General features: G+C 37.3%; 1 protein-coding gene across 4 annotated transcripts in view; it reads right to left on the bottom strand.

Moving 5' to 3' along the window:
- The window catches only part of ccser1 (coiled-coil serine-rich protein 1), a 247,361-nt gene that overhangs the window by 134,857 nt on the left and 92,091 nt on the right, over positions 1-20,413 (bottom strand). For all 4 annotated transcript variants that reach the window (XM_066712216.1, XM_066712217.1, XM_066712218.1 and 1 more), the window contains exon 8: positions 9,589-9,672. In XM_066712216.1, the coding sequence (XP_066568313.1) occupies positions 9,589-9,672 (84 nt within the window). The remainder of the gene's footprint in view (positions 1-9,588; positions 9,673-20,413) is intronic.

Genomic DNA, 20,413 nt, shown 5'->3' with positions numbered 1-20,413 from the left:
TACCTGCTGTGTCAGTGAAAAGTCCTGTCTAGAGCACTCCCTCCCCCTTTTACTTTTGACCTGTTTTTTTGGTTATTTGACCAGACTTCTGACCAGATTCTGTAGAGCACCTGCAAGGGAGGAACACACAAATACACAAACTAAAACAATACATTCACACAGAATGAGGTTTAAAATACACTTTTCTTCCCCATCATAAAATTATAGAACTATCAGCCATATCATAATAAGACCCCGAGTTAGTAATGGAACTGTTTGAACCGTGGTGAGAAATAATCACTCTCCTTACTAAAAGTAAGCAACATTTTTATTCCCATCTTTAGAAGAAATTGTTCAAGCAGCCCTGCTTGCATATGTGTTCTGCATTCTACAAAGCCATAACACACAGGGCTGAGGCTGGCTGAGACGAGCCACGGGCTGCCAGCAAAATCACTTGTGTGTCGAATCAAAGCTGTAAGCCGTATAAAGAGGGAGTCTCATCCCTGTGGTCAGGATTCAGGCCCAGCTCTGGAAGAGGATAGATGGAGACAGATTAGTGTTGGAGCTATAGAGTGCCAGTGGTCCTGTGATATGGCCATTCTGGCACACATCACAAGAAGTATCAATCTCATCCTTTTATCCTTGCTTCTTTGCACACTGGACCAGGGAGGGAGAGAAGAAGAGAGCATCACTCATCTTAACTGGAACCGTGCCTGGGTGAGGGACCCTTCTGCTGGATATCTTGTCGTGATTTGCAACTGGGAGAGGAGCTGTGGCTCAAGAATGTCATGTGAGGACTTCCGTGATGTTGAAATATTTACGTATTAGTCCACAGAGCCTTGTCTTGTCTTGTGAAAGATACAGTTCTCAACTGGAGACATATTGTTGGTTCTGCTGTGTGAGGCAGCCACATAAATAAATTAACATACACATCAACCCCAACCAACATCAAAATCCCATCTAGGCACATACAAATCTACACCCACTTGAGATAAGACGAAGTAGAAAATCAAACTTAACTTTTACTAGGTTTATTGAGGACTCCAACCCTAATGTTAAATAACCCTAAATAATACATTACATAATTAAATAATTTCTAGCTGATTTACATGGCCTTGTTAATTAAATCTGTCAGGCTTGGGTTTATCACTGAAAGTTTATTTATTAGATATATAGTACAGTGCAAAAGTTAGGCAGGTGTGAAAAAATGCTGTAAAGTAAGAATGCTTTCAAAAATAGACATGTTAATAGATTATATTTATCAATTAACTAAATGCAAAGTGAGTGAACAGAAGAAAAAACACCCTTTGCCTTCAAAATAGCATCACTTCTTCTACGTTCACTTGCACACAGTTTCTGAAGGAACTCGGCAGGTGGGTCGGCCCAAATATCTTGGAGAACTAACCACAGTTCTTCTGTGGATTTAGGCAGCCTCAGCTGCGTCTCTCTCTTCATGTAATCCCAGACAGACTCGATGATGTTGAGATCAGGGCTCTGTGGGGGCCACACCATCACTTCCAGGACTCCTTGCTCTTCTTTACGCTGAAGATAGTTCTTAATGACTGTCGCTGTATGTTTGGGGTCGTTGTCATGCTGCAGAATAAATGTGGGGCCAATCAGATGCCTCCCTGATGGTATTGCATGATAAGTATCTGCATGTACTTCTAAGCTTTGAGGAGACCATTCATTCTGACCAAATCCCCAACTCCATTTGCAGAAATGCAGCCCCAAACTTGCAAGGAACCTCCACCATGCTTCACTGTTGCCTGCAGACACTCATTCGTGTACCGCTCTCCAGCCCTTCGGCGAACAAACTGCCTTCTGCTACAGCCAAATATTTCAAATTTTGACCCATCAGTCCAGAGCACCTGCTGCCATTTTTCTGCACCCCAGTTCCTGTGTTGTCATGCATAGTTGAGTGATTTGGCATTGTTTCCATGTCTGCAAGTCTTCCATGAAAGCCACTTCTGACCAGACCTCTCCGGACAGTAGATGGGTGTACCAGGGTCCCACTGTTTTCTGCCAATTCTGAGCTGATGGCACTACCTTGTGTCTTGTTGCTGTGCTCAGTCTTGCCATGGTGTTTGACTTTTGACAGTAAACTGTCTTCAGCAACCTCTCCTTGTTAGCTGAGTTTGGCTGTTCCTCACCCAGTTTTATTGCTCCTACACAGCTGTTTCTGTTTCAGTTCATGATTGTGTTTCAACCTACATATTTAATTGATGATCATTAGCACCTGTTTGGTATAATTGTTTAATCATACAGCTGACTATATGCCTACAAAATCCCTGACTTTGTGCTAGTGTACCTAGAAGAATTGATGCTGTTTTGAAGGCAAAGGGTGGTCACACCAACTCTGTTCACTCACTTTGCATTTAGTTAATTGATTAATATAATGTATTAACATGTCTATTTTTGAAAGCATTCTTACATTACAGCATTTGTTCACACCTGCCTAAAACTTTTGCACAGTACTGTATATATATATATATATATATATATATATATATATATATATATATATATATTTGTGCTCCCCCCCATTTCACTCAAGTCCATTGCGTGAAATCGAGTAACAGAATCAGCAGGGAAGTAAAATCCCTTTTCAGTATATTAACACGGCACTATAGTCTGCCAGTTGGAGGATCAATACCTGCACTGAGCTTGGGAGGTCCTATAGCCTGACGTACAAGAGCCAAACTATTTACTTTTCTTGGATGCCTAATTCATCAAAGCTGACAACTGCATTTCTTCATCTTGAAAGAAATAACCTTTGACAAAGAATTCAGATTTTTTTTTTTGTAATTCACACGTGAGTCATGAATCAAAGACAGAGGAGGGTAATATTAAAGATAAACATCCCGAGCTCATTATTGAATTGTTTAATAACTACAATTTCCTTTTCTTCAATTAAATTGCATTTTATTAAAACTTAATAAAGGATCAAAGGAGTAACAAATTAGTTTTCAGTTCAGGACATTGCAAACTATTCTTCAGTTCTCTCTATCTTAATTACAAACAATTTCACACCATGTATTATATTCACTTTCAAAGGAATTCATTAAAGTAAAAAAGAAGAAAAAATACTAACAAAGGAATATAAAGCAAATAATAATATTAATAATAATACAAAATCTTCACTGTATTTTAATCTGGCTAAATTATCATGTTTGTATTTGTGGGGCTTGCTACTGCCATCTATTGGTCAACAGAAATACACAAGTAGGTGATATTTCCTTTTTTTTTTCTTTTCTTTTGTTATTCTTAACAGGTTCATGACTGATTTCCAGAGCTTTCAATGGGAAGGACAGACTCTTTAAGTTACAGAAAAATAAAACTGCTGCTGCCAAACGTCTACTAAAAAGTCTAAAACTTTGGAAGTCCAAAATGTTTTGACTTTCCTTTGTCATTGTTACACAGAGTTCAGAAATGATGCTTTACACATTGACATGTGTGATAGCCAGTCCCATACTGATTGGCATATGCAAATAATTATGTTATTAGTCCATTAAAGCAACAAATGGAAGACACTCAAATGCTGTGATGCCTCAAAGTGCTGTGGAACAGAAATGGCAAACACTTAGATCAAGAAGATAGAGTAAGAAGAACAGAATGGATTCAGAGAGACAGAGAGAGAAAGACAAACAAGAATGGGTTGCATGTGGGAATGACAAAAAATGATGCAAAGTTCACTTAAATAAAAATACAAAATAAATGTTGTGTATGTGGTATGATATTTTGCGAAGAGAAAGTGCACAATGCAAGGAAAAAGGTTAGAAGATAGTGGTCTCAACAGGTAGGCTGAAGTGTTTTAAGTAGGGATGTCATCTTTATTTCAAAGGGACTCATTGTTCTATTATAGGAGTCTTTGTTCCACATTTTTTCTCATAAGGTAAATTAATACACTTTTGGTACATTCTTTAAAGCGGTGATCTGGCTGATGTGTTGTTGCTGATGTGAGTAAAAGTATATAAACTCTATTACCAAAAGCAGCGGGACAAGCTGTCTTCACTAGTAAAAGTTTGTACCAAAGGCCTTGCAAAGCATATTTTCAGTTTACTGTTTTGTTTTTAGTTTTGTTTTCTTTGCTTTGCTAAAATGTGGGAAGTGTTTCCCCTTTTTCATCCAATGTGATACACACCAGGGAACCCCTGATTAAGCTGCCAATTACACAGCTGGGATCCAAGCCCAGCTTAAATTAGGGCACAGGACACGGCCTGCACTTCCAGCTCTGCTGTTCTTAAAATCTGTCAGACATTCTCGAAGGTTCAAACATGTTTCGGGTTTTTGCCACAGTGTGGGCTTTGAATTTGCACAAATATCCCACTTCATTCCTGCAGGCTGTTATTTATTTTCCTCCAGATGTAGGTTGCTGATTGAGAATATTCCTACTGCTCTTTTCCTCTATGAAAAATATCACATTATTCAATGTCCTTTTCTGAGTGTCTTCATTTGTCTTATGTCTCCTGTCTAGCACATTGCTTTATGATGTGTGCTTCTGCATATTCTCTGTGATCAGTCGCTCTGCTCCTGCTTTGTGAAGACGGGTGATGATTCACTTTCACAGTGGGGAGCAGTCAAATGAGGATTCCCGCTCCCTCGAGAATGGGAAAGAGGACTTGATGATAATGTAGAACTGTTTTTAATTCTTAAAGTTGCTTCAAACTAAATGTCATCCTGGGTCTAGGTAGTGTTGTCTGGACTGCTTAGTATAGAACTGTAATTGCAAAGCCCTTTTTTTATATACATTCTGCATTAAAGGCACATTTTTAAAAATACATAAAAGGTGAAAGCATTCTTCCTGTTCAATTATCCTCTTTCTACCAGGATCATAGGCACTGACCACCCTTGTATGTCTGAGGATAGTGACCAATATTCACACATGCCAAGGAACATGATTTGATCTGACACAACTTAAATAAAATGTGTTTAGGGCTCCAGCATCTACTCTTTTCTACAGAAATATCCCATAGCCAGTCATGTTACAGGGCACACAAAATAACTCAGACTTCTAGTGTTACATCTATATGCCAAACACATGGAAAGGGAAACCATATCCAAGGACCAGTGAAGTGTTCTCGTTGAGTAACTGACGTTAATACAGAATGAATCTCAAAGACTGCCAACTCATTTGTAATACAGCCAAAAATAAGAAACACTACCAATTGAAAATTAAATTTCGACTTTGCTGTTGCATTAGTAGCTCTCGTGTTCTGCATCAGATGTTGTTTTCAAAAATGCAGTGTCCCACTTTCATGAGAGATACAGGGTTTCTATTTCAAGCTGCCTGTACAACATAATAGAATGTGTATTGGTTAATTTGCAGAGTGTAAGTGATACACTAAAATTAATATTATAGGAAGTAAAAAGAGATGCAATATATATGCACTTGTTCTTTTAAGTGCTAAGATGTGCAGCATATACATAGAAGCAGCTAAGTATAGTTTTAATATTCAGTGCACGAACACCTTCAATTCCCAAACCCATCACAAACTTATACCAAACAAATCTAAATTGCCACATATCAAGAAAGTCCTTTCGGATTTTTCTTCTGCTTCCTCCATGCATTATGCTTAAAGGTAACTTGGCAATTATCATGTCAGTTTTAAAAATTATCATTCACCAAGGCGGCTGTCATTATAGGAACCGGTGTAATCTGTTACAGAGCCTTTAAGTCGATTACTATGTTACAGATTTATTTTCAGCACCGCCTATAAGGACAGAAAAAGCGATCACACTTGTTCTTGTAGTAAATGCATGCAGCGATGACCTCTGTGTGTTCATAGGCCCATTAAAAACAGGGAACTTTAAGGAACAAGCATCATGTTGCGGTAACTACAGTATCACAATCTAACCTTTGATTGGCCTGAGCTTGTATATGATATCCCAGTGATAACTTTGGAACTGCTTCCACTTGGACAATTCGAGTCAAGAGTTTATCAGGCATATTAGTGTTAGTGGAGATAAAAATTACTACCATTAAATGAATTGTCAAAGGAGCTGTGTGGCTTTATGTTTCAGATACCCTAGAGAGGCTCATGGGAAAGTGGATGTGATGGTTTGAGTATTCATTTTTAGCAAAAGATACGGAACAAGAAGAGTCCCAAAATCTTTCTGCGTTGTCCCACAAAGCTTTGTGAAGTAGGTCAGGTGCAGTCCCGCCCCCCCCTCCCCGAGAAGAAACTTCAAAAATATGCAGCACTCTGGTACATTTTATCATTTAAAAAAAATGTAATTATGATATAGTCATTATATATACTGAAATGCATTATTGAATAATATAATGTTAAAAATTAAACATAATAATTGTAGAATTGTAGAAAAAGTAGAAGAAACTTTTTACAGGAGAAAAGGACTTTTGAAAGGGGCAATTTAGGAGGGTCACACTTTACTGACAGAGTGGATCAGGGCAATGTTCAGCTCCCATAGAGATTTAGATGAAAGTCTTTATTGATACATTGCCTCAAACTTATTTTTTGGCAACCTTACTAGTCAGAGGGTTAAAGTCAGTGGAACCAGGCAAATGGCCCGTGTCTGTTTAGAACTATCACTTCAAAGTCAGAATATTGCAGTAGCCTCCCAAATATGATAAATAACTGTATATGTGTTCACTGAATTGTAACTGTCAGCATGTTACGGTGCTTCATCGTGTGAGTACTGAAAAATAGTAGCAAGGGTAAAATGGAACAAGATGCAGTGCTCAACAATTCTGCACAAATAATACATGCTTGTCTACCCGAGTTTGAAGATTTTAACTCGTATAAAAATCATAAAGATCTTTCACACTTTCAATTAGACGATTATCTTTTTAAAGCTAATGTATGGTTTTGCAACAGCTCCGAAAAGGTGAGATCATGATTTTATAGCTGTGCTAATGCAGAACTGGACAAATGTGTCCTTTTTGTTCTTCTAAGATAGCCTTTGAGCACAGTACATCCTTCTGTTATATAGAAACATAAGAATCTATAAAATGAGTCACTGTTAAACCACACATTTCTGCCTAAATAGATATATTATGCTTGAACTGCTTGGACTAGATCAACACATAACATATTTATGTTTTATAATCACATAATGCACTTTTTGTGGAGTACAGCAGCTTTATTTTTCTAAGCCTGTCTATTTTAAACAAACAGCTTGCAGTGTGTTCAATATGATGTGTACAGACGTCTCAGGAATCCTACAGGATGTCTTTCAATATAAAGATATTCATCGCTCAATAATGAATCCTTGCCACAGGTACAGGTGGCAGTTATGACATAGAAAACCCTTCCTCCTCAACGATACGTAGACCAGAACACATGGTGTTTAATTCCCCTTTGCCTTGCTCAGTGTCTTTGTTGTTTTAAATGGTCTAAATGCTGCAAACAGCATCATGCATTGCAGATGAACTTTTGGCTACTTAGAAAGCAATTAAACAATTAGTATATTTATCAACATTAACACTGCATTACACAGAAGATGACTTATGGCAAAAACTACCACCTACTTCCAGAAAACCTATCTAGTGCGATCAACTGAATTACAGTTAAGGTAAAAGAAAAAGAAAACAAAAAAGAAAAACACACACAGGACAAAGGATAATACACTCCAGTGGATCTGCAGCTCACGGCAAAATAAATCTCAACACTTCCTATTGACCTTATTTACTGAATAAACAATAAATTCAAGGACAGAAGAGACAATGCCTGCATAAAAGAACAGGATGCCGGAGCAGAGGGGAGGCACTAACCCGCAGTGAACGCTAGAATGCTGCTCGTACATGAGCCTCCAGGCAGGTAACAGTCACTGTGAATGTTGCTATAATGTGCTAATTCCTGAAAAGCCATTATGTAAATTAAAATGTCAGCTTAATACCAATTAAAGCTGCATACTGAATCCCTCTCTACTCATCAACAACAAAGCAACCAAAGCCTTGGACACCTGCCCACCTCCAATGCCATAGTATATATTAGGTACTAAAAACATTAGGGGACCAAACATGCCCAATACAGTGAGTCTCCAAATACATTTGGACAGAACACCGCTTTCTCATCCAATTTCCCAACCAACCAACCAAGAAGCACAACACATGCTTGATCTGAAACATCAAAAGGTCAGGGACCAGATGATGACCGTATTACTAAGCGCCATGCCTTAGAATCCAGGGCAGCGCTCTCCGAACCAAGAGACTTCAAATGCAGGTGATGATGTAAAAGCTTATAAGATCACACAACTGGCGAATAACATTAAATGGTTTGCTGAGTTCCAAGACATGGTAGAAAGTCGGCCTTGTTAAAAGATGCTATAAAACACAATGGTGTAATTCTCGGAGATTAATGGATTTTACATGTTCATGCCCCAGAGATGGTTTACAGACAACTTGCCACACTGCCTCACATAAAACATAAAGGCCTATCACATATACCTCATGGATAAAGTAGTAGATTTGCAGACACTTACAAGAGAATGAGGCAACATGAGCAATAACAGCTAAATCTAGAACCAGCATGAACAGGAGATCCAATGCAGTGAAGTAAATTAAGAGGCTGGCAAGACAAAATCAAAAGGTGATATAGTTACCAGTTCCTAACCTCAACATTGTGAATGAGCCACTTTGATTAATCTGGTTAGAAAATAATATGTAAATATGAAAATTTGTAGTTTTTAAACTGGTAACCATTCAGTGTTTTGCTTTCTGTCTGCATCAGAGAAGAGTCCAATAAGCACAGCACTCTCCCATGGCACCACTTGCCAAATATCCGTTATTGACTACTGTGTTAGGAGCGGGTGCATTCCAAATGAGGGAAGCAAGCAGCGTTTCTGAATTCATTTATGCAAGACGGTGCTGGGATTCAGGTGTACAATGTTCCTTCTGCACTTGTGTCAACAGAAGACAGAGAATGCAAACAGAACTGAGCATGCTATACAGGGACACTGTATTGGCTTAGAAATAATGCAGAACTCATTGTTTCAGGCAGAAGGCTGGCATGCACTCATATATGATACAAACAAAAAAAGTTGTACCATAATGGGACATTTGTGACATAACTATATTTGTTCATCATGATTTCAATCATTATTGTAGTTTGAAGGTAATAGCCTCCAGTAGCCTTGTGTCAAAAGGCAGGGAGTGTATCACAGTGGTTCAAGGACAACAAGGCTGAAAAAACCTTGTGGGTTGTTCTGACCTAAATCCTTCTGAACACCTCTTGAAAGAAATGGAACAGCAATTCAGGAGAAAACTACAGAGACCCACTGCTCTCGTCGCACTAAAACTGCACTGCAGAGTGAGAGGATCAGTATTCCTGTCATACGAATGATCACAGGAATCACTAAGAAAAAGAGTGGGCCTACACCAAATAAGATATCTTTTGCTGTTGTTGTTGTTGTCTCAACATTTTTGATTGTATATAAAGCATATATCTTTATATGCATCCATTTCTACCCACGAGAGCCCATTTCAACCTTTCTACTCAAATTTGCAGTACATGGTTTTAGTCTGCTTTTAGCTGTTGGGGCTACGTTTTTAAATCAGCCCAAGGACACATCCGTCATTTACATTATATAATGATTTAATTCTGTTTTGCTTTTTTAAGTCAATGTACATCACTTAGTCTCATTCCTTACCAACTCAATCTGGAGCTTGGTGATCAACTCATCTTTTTCCTTCAGTTGAATCAGTAGTGAGGGGTTTTCTTCTTTCATTAGATCCTACCACAGGAAAACAGGAGGAAGAACATGTCAAGACATGATTTACATTGATCATACGTAAAAAACTCTTCAGAGATGTTTAAAGTATGACCTAGTAGAAGCGTTTGTAGCACTGTATATTGTATACATTATTGCATATATTGTTTGGAGTAAGAAAGCCTGAGTCTGTTACTCAGAGGTACTTGAATCTAGCCTTTGATTATGGTAAGTTTAGGCACACAAGTAGAGATGCTTAAGTTCTTTGGTTAACATAACATTTGATATCAACTTGCAAAGGTACGATTTTCCTATATTTAGGAAACTATACTTCCGTGCTGACTCAGTGGGTGGAATATGAAATAGGACATTAATGATCAGAAGGAGCACAGAAGTATTCTACTTTGCAATAAGAAGAACCAAGGAGTCATGATATCAGAATACCATTTCTTCAACTTCAACTCTGCGGCAACAGCTTCAGTAGAACAAGACTTTTTTTTCTGAATCTTTCCTCCAAAATACTAGCAAATACCAGCATTCAGCAAAATAAAGCTTCATAAGTATATTTTTCATTCCACTTTACTAAGCATTACAAGATAGTGCCTATGCACTTGGCTCTAAGCAGACAAAGCTACAAAAGTTTCACTGAAAGTGGTACAGATTCGTGAGGAAAAGGGAAAAATACAATCTATCTCTAAAGCTCTTCTATCACTCCATAGTTGGCACTGCCTGATTCTAACCAGTTAAGAATGATTGGCAGGTTAGCAACTTGAACCAGCCAGCAGAACATGTTATCTTCACCCAATCACCCAGTTCCTTCATGTTGAAAATGGAAAGGAAATGAAGAATCCAACAGTTACATGACAGTTACAGAAAACTTTTCTTGTTCTTACTTAATATTTATAGGAAACTGGTGTGTCTAGATTACTTTGTCAGTGTCAATTAGCAAACTTGAAAAAAAAAGATCTACCTTAGGATGAGGTACAAGTGGATATCTACCCTGGGAGATGAGAGGAGATGGAAATAAATGTAAACACAGGCAGACACAGAAGGGCAGCACCAGCGAGAAGACACTCGACAATGGTAATGAGATCATTATCTTCGAGGGGCAAAGGTTAACATGAGACCAAGTTATGAGAGTAACGCTGCTAATAATTACATCATTTCCCAATGCCCAAAATACCGAGTTTAAATGTAGGAAATGGCAAATTATGATGTCTGACGGTTTCCTTCATCCAAAGGGTCAGGTTTGTGTATTGTTTTCATATATTTAAAAAAAGATACAAACTCTGTCTACCTCTTATTTAAAAATTAAATATTGGAGTTGTGCTTTTCTTAATTATGTGTTGGTATGTCACCTCACTGTAATCTGGCCTTTCCTTTTCTTTAGCAGATGTCACGCTTTCATTTATTGGTTAATTTGAGATGACCTTGCTGTGTTTTGAACATGGCTAATGATTTGATCCGATATCACAATAAAATAAATGGACACACATTTAATGCACAAAGTAGGAATCAATTTATGGATTTTAGTCGACATGTTAATGACATCGGGTCAATGTCATACCCAGCTACAAGTTTAATATCCTTACTGTTCAACCCACTTTATTAATGGATTTTCTTGGGGTAACCAGTAGAATTTCCAAAAATCATCAAATCCCACAATGTACTCCCTTTCAAACTTAAACTGCCAACCCATGCTTTACAGTTTTTCAGATTCATTTTTATACTTTATACCTGAAATATAGAGTATCTTTATGAGTAGCATCCTATTAGTCATGACAAATAAACTATTTTTTAAAAACCTCTCTCTACCTTTTTCATGTAATTTCTAAGAATCCCGTGCCACACTGAATTGGGCTGTTTTTTGTTTGTTTACCATTTGAGAAAAATCATAAAAAATATATATTTATTCTTCTGATAAGATCAAATAAATCTCCTAAAAGGCTTCTGTAGTCTCAGAACCAGTGTTGGATTATTGCAGCTGTGGAATTTAATATGCCTTTCAATTTGATCAGAAAGAAACAGCCACTTTTGAGTGATCTAATGATCTAATACAAAATCTTCCAAGTTCTCTTTGGATCATGTTAAGTTATTCTGAAATTAAAACTTCTGGTGTGCTAAATTGTATAACTAAATTCAAGACTGAATAAAGTATGTGTGGCAGACTGAAATTCTTCTTTTATTTTATTTATACAAAAAGGATCCAAGAAAAAAAAGCCCTTAGGTGAATATTAGCTTAATTATAGATGAACACAAACAGCCAGTTTTATCTGGTTCATTCTATCACTTTTGATGAAAGCCTCAATTTTAAAGGAGATGGGATAGCCCAAGGATGTATGCCCTTCAGTCCTGTTTTGTATGCATGAGGTACTGTTTGATGTAAATAACTAATTAACAATATTCTCAAATAAAAAGGAAAACACAAATTAACAAATGGTTCACACTTTAATATGTGAACTTCTTGTGATGTAATGTAACAAATTAATTAAAAACAGCTACATATCTCTCAGCTGCTATTTCTCTTGAAAATCATTAGATGCTGAGCACCAAGTAAACAGCACACTCTACTGTCTTAACGATAGACGTTAATACTGCTCCTTATTAGTGGAGCCTGCTGTTGATTATTATAGGAATTGAATAACAAATAATTATAATTAAAACCTTAGCAGAGGTAGTGTAAGGTATCTGAACCACATCACAATACACAGTCCTCAGTACAATATTGGCCTGGCTCACACCCCACCACATGGACCTCTCTCATGTCAGAAGTGGTCCTGAACATTGTAGCATTATTACACAGTGTTCCTCGCTCATGGGTTTCACAGCTGACGACTCCTGAACCCAAGCTTGCTATTTCTATCAAGTGGTGCAGGAAGCTGTCCTGGCTGGTTGGGAATCAAAGAGTCATAACTTTCAGGAGCGCTGGCTCCAAACTGAAGTACATTTTGATTCTGTTGTGGTATACAATGATTACAATCATTGAATCATTGTTTTCAGTTGAGTCATTGATTGTCGATTGCTATTGTCTAGCTGTTGAACATAGGGAGAATTTGTTTCACTTTTATCTGCCCTGTATAGATTAAAATGAGAGACTCCAGATCACTGGAGGACGGAGGGTATATTTGAAAGCACATTTGCAACTAACACTTTTGTAACTAACCTTGGAAGGGAAATGCATTCCTTTTCAGATTCGAATTACTTTCAAGTTTTTGAACTGATTGACTTGACTGATTGGAAGGCCATTCTTTCAAATAACTAGTTTAAATACAATCTCTGTACTATCTGGAACAAACTCCCCAGAGATGTAGTTGAACCCGACAATTTGGGAACATTTAAAAATTGACTAGATAGAATCCTTGGATCACTTAGTTATTAATGGACACCAAACGAGCACAATGGGTTAAATGGCTTCCTATGGATTGTAAACCTTCTTATGTTCTTATGTTCTTATATTTGTATTCAATTTGTTTGCACAGGTTGTACAACAGAAATCATACCTGAGGTGTTACAGAAAATAAATGTGCACTGTAAGCTCATACGAATACACAGTGGCATACCCAGAGCACAGCACTCAATACTGGAACTGCCCCAACTTAATATGAAAACAAAATAATTAATCAAGGAAAATCATCATGTTGTATAAATTCAACAGGACACTGCAGTGCTAGTTAACTTAAAATTCTTACTGATACCACTGAGAAAAAAAGAAAAACATGCAAACCCAACATGTACAATTAAAAATAAAAATACACTTGGGAAAAAAGCAACAAAACATGTACAACCCATGTGATCAAATTTACTTCATAAATTATTGCTGAATCTACCAACGCTACAGTTACAGCTCACAGGAAAAATTGAATTGAATTACACTCTTATTATCATTATATTGACTTGGAATGAAAGCCATCTATCTATCTATCTCTCTCTCCATCTCTCTCTCTATATACATATATCTTTCCTCAAGAGAAAAGTATTTGATCAATGCATACTACCAGTGCTCAAGTGCTCAATGTGCTGGACACATGGCAAGAAGAACAGATCAGAGATGGACAAAGGAAGCTATTGAATGGATCCCAAGAGATGAAAAAAGACCTAGAAGACGACCACATAGAAGATGGGAAGATTAAATCATAAACTTTGCAGACGTGAGTGACATAGAAAAGAGAAGCTGTAGATCGAAGCAAGTGGAAACATCTTGGGGAGCCTTCATCCAGCAGTGGATCGATATAGACTGATGATATATATGAAAGGCTGTACATTTTTACAAAGCATATGATGGGTCCTGAACATCATTTTTGGCTTTGCACACCATTTTTTTTCCCATCTAAAAATCACAATTCCAATGGGTGCCAAGATTTGACTGCACTTAGTAAATGTTTTGCACACCCTTAATGACATTACACCTTAGTAAAGACATCAATAATCTAGAAAAGAACTTCATCAATGTCATGCTTAAAGTTGCTGTTAACCCAGTAACCAACCAGTAACCAATCCACTGGTTAGATAGTTATGTTACTGACTACCTGGGCTGGGTGTTGTCAAATTTAGCAATTGGTAAGTGCTACTAGATAAGCGTTTACCATCCATAAATACCTTTCCAATTAAAAACTGCTTTTGAAACAAATTCTCCAGTGTGTGAGGACTTTTGAAGCACAGCAACACTGACATTTTCTTCTATTCAGTATTCAGGGATCTGTCACAAAGATGGCAAAGATGTCAATGTTAAAGAGGATACCACTTAGATTGTCGGTTTCTTGTGCCAGTTAGACTTGGCTGTTCCCTTAAAGGTCCAATCCAATCAACTTCCCCAGTGAGCCTCTATCAGAATATATATTTGAGATTTACAGTAGCATTGAGCTCAGCACACTATAACGCATAATCAGTATTTACTTACACAGAAAAACTTGGCTATCTATCCTCTCTCTCCAAAGCCAGATTACCTCACCGGGGTACAATATTAAATAAACTACCATAGTCAGTGAGGAAGTGCTGGGTCAAAGAGCTTCGAGACTCCCGCCAGGATCCAGGCAGTAGCAGGTAACCATTCACAGCATGTTTGGAGTAAACAACGGCAGGTCAGACCTTTCACTCTGTCGATGCAAAAAGCAAACTATGAGCACAGCTGTACACATACTTGAAGCCAAGCCAAAATACGCTTAAAAGTAGAAATTTGTGACTGCCATTAAAGTCTACATTAAAAATAAATCAAAATGAATGCTATCTAGCTCATCCACCATTTTAATGCATGGAAATATATATGTCTTTACAACAACAGTAATCTAGTGTCAAGTTTTTGTGTAGAACCTCCATAAATAGTCAAAAATGGTCTGTGGGTGAACGGTCCAATCTTGGGGAGTCATTCCTGGTTGTCTACCAGTCATGGAAAGCACAATGAGTGGTTCATGGGCTCTGACATGAATGCCAATGATTATTTCTCAAAGACTGTGTTGAGATGAGGACCCCTACAGTCTCTTGCCATTGTTGGCTTGTTTCATTCTGAAATCCATCACACAGTGCTCTACTGGTCAGTTTTTGGGGTTAGCAGTAAGTGTTGTGGTGCACATATCTACTACAGAGTAAATCAATGACACTTCCCATTCATTGGAATGAGGAATATATGCAGCTGCTGTCTGCTTGTGAGATATGCAGTCGAGCAGCTGTATACCCTTGGGTCACTCCGTTCTGGTGCATTCGGAGTTGTATACCCTTGGTTTTCACTTCGGTGTCTCATTGTCACCACAGAAACAGTGACTGCATGTAGGTACTGTGCCCGTTCTTTTAGGTCTTTAAAATTCTGCAGAACCTGTTTCAATTACATTCAAACCCTGTTTCTGTAACATAGTTAAATCATATCATCCGTCCAGTTTGTATGTGATGCACTGTAAAATCTTACTGGCTGGTCTAACTTTTACAAATATACTCAAATTCTGTACGGTGCTTATAAAAGCTTTAGCCCATCACTGCTTGGTTATGTTTGACGAGACCATCCAGAGTGGGTAACAACTAGGCTACATGTGATGAGACTGAAGACAGTGGAGATATAAGGTAATCTGGCCTCTGCTCTCCTGGTCACGTTCCTGTTTTTTTCCTGTGTTTGTTTATGAGCTTCTATGAATATGATTTACAAACAGTTGAATCACAAAATACATTTTAAAAAATCACTGTCCTTGATGTGTATCTCTTCTGTCTTTTTACGAGGCAAGTGTCTAAAAACGACTCTCACTTTGTGCCAACCAAAGCATCAGATTTAATTAAGCTTGATTTCATAATATCCACTTAGAGGGGCATATTTAAACAATGCCGATGGCACTTTCAGAGCAGCAATGTGGATCTAATTTACCTGGCATTTGCAGGCTTTCTTGGAGGTATTGTCCTTATTTAGAAGCAATTACACAATAAAAAAGCTGAAATGTACAGGATTTCATTATAATTAACCATGTTTGCTGATTCTTCCTTTCAAGGATGCATTTTCATAAATGTGGTAGTGTCCTCATCATTTAGACTGTCAGTTGGCATTATCTTTTAGTTTCACATTGCTTTATTTTCTGAGAATGTATGTCTTTTGTTTTATACCTAATTTTAATCAGCAGTTTATGCATGGAAAGGTTCCTAAGGTAAAATGATAATAAATAAATATTAATCTTTTTTTGTTTGAGCAATTTAATCACAGTAAGCTGTTATGCAATGGTTATGGCATCATCTAATATGGCAGCAAACTGAAGAGACAGGTGTGCTTTCAAGTGAGGGGTCAAAGTTGGAACTAAAGCTAAAATTATCTGTGAAAATGCCAGACGTGTCAATAGTTTAATCATGTGTACTCACAATCTCTCACAAAACATAATAAACATTTTCAAAGGTACATTTGGAAATAAATACCTTATCAGGATGTAATGCTTAGCAAAACATAATTTCAAATGCGAAGGGTTACGTCAGGATCATTTTTCTATTTCCTTTTTATACAGCGAGAGGCTTCTTCCATTACAGAGACCCAGATTAAAAAAGGGAGCAAAGGTGGCAGCCTCTGTTTCACTTTTTAAAAGCATGTAACACAGCTTTCTTTTTTCAGGAAATATCTCCGGTAGTGCAGCACATCCTTCTATGGCAAAAGGCCTGACATGATAAGCTCCCTTTACACGCAACACAATGAAAGTTGTAGGCATGGAAAAGACTATTCTTATTATTATTAAATTTTTATACATGACTGAAAAAACTTTCAGTAATTGGCAGGCAAGAAAATCATTACTCATGCTGTTTTATTCATGTTAAAAGGAACAATCTACATATTTTACAAGTGTCCATATTTTACTCTTAGTCATTGTAAATCATGATGTCAAAATCAGTCCCATGTACTCTTTTATCAACACTCAAGCTTCAATTGAGAACACTGTCATCACTTCAGAGCAGACAAGTCGAAATAAGCTGCCTGTAGTAATTAATTTCATAAACTAACATGATAAATCTAACAAAGACAGTGGCAGGTGTGACATTTCACTCATAAATACACAGTATAATTTTTGCTATAAATAAATGTACAAAAAAGTGAACAAAAACCACTTATTACATATTTCAGATGTCAAAACCGAGGAATGCCAGAAGCTTTTATTGGAGTTGTCACCCAATTGCTTAGTACCGAATCCACGAAATGAAGTAGAACTAAAACAAGTTAGTTCCAGATTGTTCTCCATAATACAAGGTGTCTCTGCAGTGCCAAAAACTAATAGCTTTGTGATAAGTATACATAAATTGTGACACATCTCTACTGAGATACTGCAATGCTGACTTCTAAGATGTAAAATCAGTCTAATCAGGATCCTGTGACTGTTGCGAAATGGAGTATTATTATCTCGAAACAGTCACAAATCATATGTCTGTGTTACATAGCATGTGAAAAAGATTTCCAGTTGATTTTTTTTTCTCTCACAAACAAGAGCAAGGTTTACTTCACGCTGCTGTTCTCAAACAGAAGAGTACATTTCAGTTCCTTTTCTCAACCATGTGGTGGACCTTTCTTGTCCGGCTTGTTTCCTCTGAAGAACAACAGTCACAACAGTCAACCATTTCTATCAATTGGCAGTTCACAGTTTAAACACCCCCCATCTTAGTAGAGTTCTGTCCACTGGAGTGTTCACAGTTTCCTCTGTGGTGAATCAGAGCTCAACAAACTGAAAATATATCACTGAGCGATAAATTCAGCATAATAGTCAATGGAATCACCATATCACCATATAGCATTGTTTCAAGGCTGATAATATGAAAAGGGATTTTGAGCGGGCAATTCATAATAATTTGGGGTGTGTGATACAAAAATATCAATTTTCAGAAGTATTTGGAACCCCTGTTACTTGCCATTTGATTGGGCTACATTTCTTCAAGGTATGAAATAAAGTGTTTATTTATGTCAACATGGTGATTAGGCTTAAGTTCATGGATCGAAAGCAGCAGTACAGAGGACACAAATTAGCACACAAATTTGTGACTTACGTTTTGAATATTAATGTTTCCCTGAATTTTTCAGCCTCTCATACCCCTGTTATTTTGTCTCTTTTTATATATGCTTTACATAATTATGAATAAACATTCTGAGTCTTACAGTCTTATCTACCTTCTCAGCTCTTCAAAACCAGCCTTCCCTGGTTGTTCTTTGTGTTTGTTTAGTATTACGTTATTTATTTTTTTCACACAGAGGTCAGTGAAACAGAATACAGAATGTAATAAGTGTTAAATGGTGTTATATTCAGTGTGAGTGGTCTTTCGCTCTAGTACATTTCTTGACTCGCAGTTTGCTAGATTCAAAGGATTGCAGAATTTGGATTTTATTTCAATAAGAAACTTGATGATGTCTATAGTTTTAAGCCAACCTTCTCATGAAGAAACTAATTATAAAATATATCAGAGCTGAAGGATACTACCAAAAAGTACATGTGGAAATATAGTATAGAGCTGACAAATTGGTAAGGTTTCATCAAATTGACTGTTTGGTGGTTTATAAATTAGGACATTCTACACATTTTCTGTGCCAGAGTGTAAAACTAAACCTGGAGGATATTTAGCATTAGGAAGTGAACAGCAATCAAATGCAGTCAACTTTTAAAGGACCTTGTCAAGATCCTACATGTACACATTTGATGGAAGGGTTTATACAAATATAAAAAGTAAAGAGCTTGTTTTAAAACAGCATGGTTCTGCTATCAGCATTCCTGGCCTAAAAGAGAGACCAAAGATGTTAAATATACCTAGTATTCTGGTTAGCCAGCCTTTATAAATAGACTAGCAGAACAAAAGGTTGACAGAAATGGGAGGATAAATGAGGCTTACATTACAACGCTATCAATTGCTTCCAAGGAGCAATGAGGATCGTTCACTTTCATTACCCAAACTGCTGTTGCTTCTCACTGCGGGACTTATTTTCCACAGGCACTAATTATAAAAGGCAGGGATAACAAATGTTCAGAAAAGGAAGTTTTACTCAAAGTAGGACAAGAAGTGACATGGTTCAGTCTCAGTTGGATTCCGGCTTATTTTTAAAACAGGTTTTCTAGAACGGCAGGACAAGTTCCAATCCCTTGTCATCCAACACAATGTCAGATGCATTGCATCCTATTTTGAGCTCATCTCCATTACTGTTTACAGATGTCCTGGAAAATAAAATGGTACGCTGCTGCCTCCCTGCAAGCCATGTAGGTCAGCAACTAAGATTGCATTACATTCGCAATAAGGAGGCCATCCTCAGACCTACTTTCTCCATTTTTTCAGCTGGGTTTTCACACTGACACTAACTGCTTTACAAAATGTGAACTTGTAGATAATGGAGTCCTTTCAAAAGCCTTTCAAAACGCCTTTTCTCTGCTGCAAACTGCAAAGTAGTAAGGCATTCTTTACAAAACACTTCAAGTATGCTTTTCTGTCTGACAGCAGTCACGATTTTTCTGAAATCTGAATACTGATGATAACATAGATGCGTTTTGGCTCCTTGTGTCTTTTAGGTGGAAGAAAAATTCAAGATCACATATGAAGGAAATTACAGCTGATGTGTTTCGGTTTTTATTGCTCTGGAGGACGTGGGATCTACTGAAAACGCAGGGAAGAGACAACTACAGCGATAATCAACAAACTCACTCTACTTTTGTGCTACACTGAAGGGCATGGCCTAGATTTTTTTAAATGTCAACTGCCGAAAACTTGGATAAATACATACTAACACACAAATATGTATTACACATATTGGGACTAACAGAAAAAGAAAGCAGTTCACAGTGTATTGAAATGAGCACTAGCCTTGCCTTGAAAGATGGCCAGGGCAATCGCACAACATTTCACACAAAGAAATCCACACAAAAGATCCAGCTTTTAATGAGATCAAATAAATCTAATATGATTTCCCTTTTCCAACCTACAGCTATACACTGATTTCAAATACACTTCACAAGAGTTTTTTCTTTCTTGCCAACAAACATGTTTGTTCTCACAGATGAGCCCTGCAATACAGCCACAAGTTACACTTCCTCTTTCAAGGTCTCCTATAGATTGGCAATTAACTTGGAAAAAGGTGACATTTAATAAAGAGACATTCATAGTAAAAAGGTTTATTGTGAATATTAAGTCTTAACAGTTATTTGAAACTGTGGGAGTATCAGCCTTATGACCTTTTGTTGACCTTATGTAATATCTCTGAACAGGCAATATTACAGATTGTTTATATCTGACAGGTCTGCCTCAACGGCATTCTGACAAAGACAAAGAACACTACTTTCCAGGCATTATT

The sequence above is a fragment of the Amia ocellicauda genome, chromosome 8 (assembly GCF_036373705.1).
Source record: "Amia ocellicauda isolate fAmiCal2 chromosome 8, fAmiCal2.hap1, whole genome shotgun sequence".
In the NCBI taxonomy this organism is placed as follows: Eukaryota; Metazoa; Chordata; class Actinopteri; order Amiiformes; family Amiidae; genus Amia; species Amia ocellicauda.
This window is presented reverse-complemented; position numbering and strand designations above follow the sequence as displayed.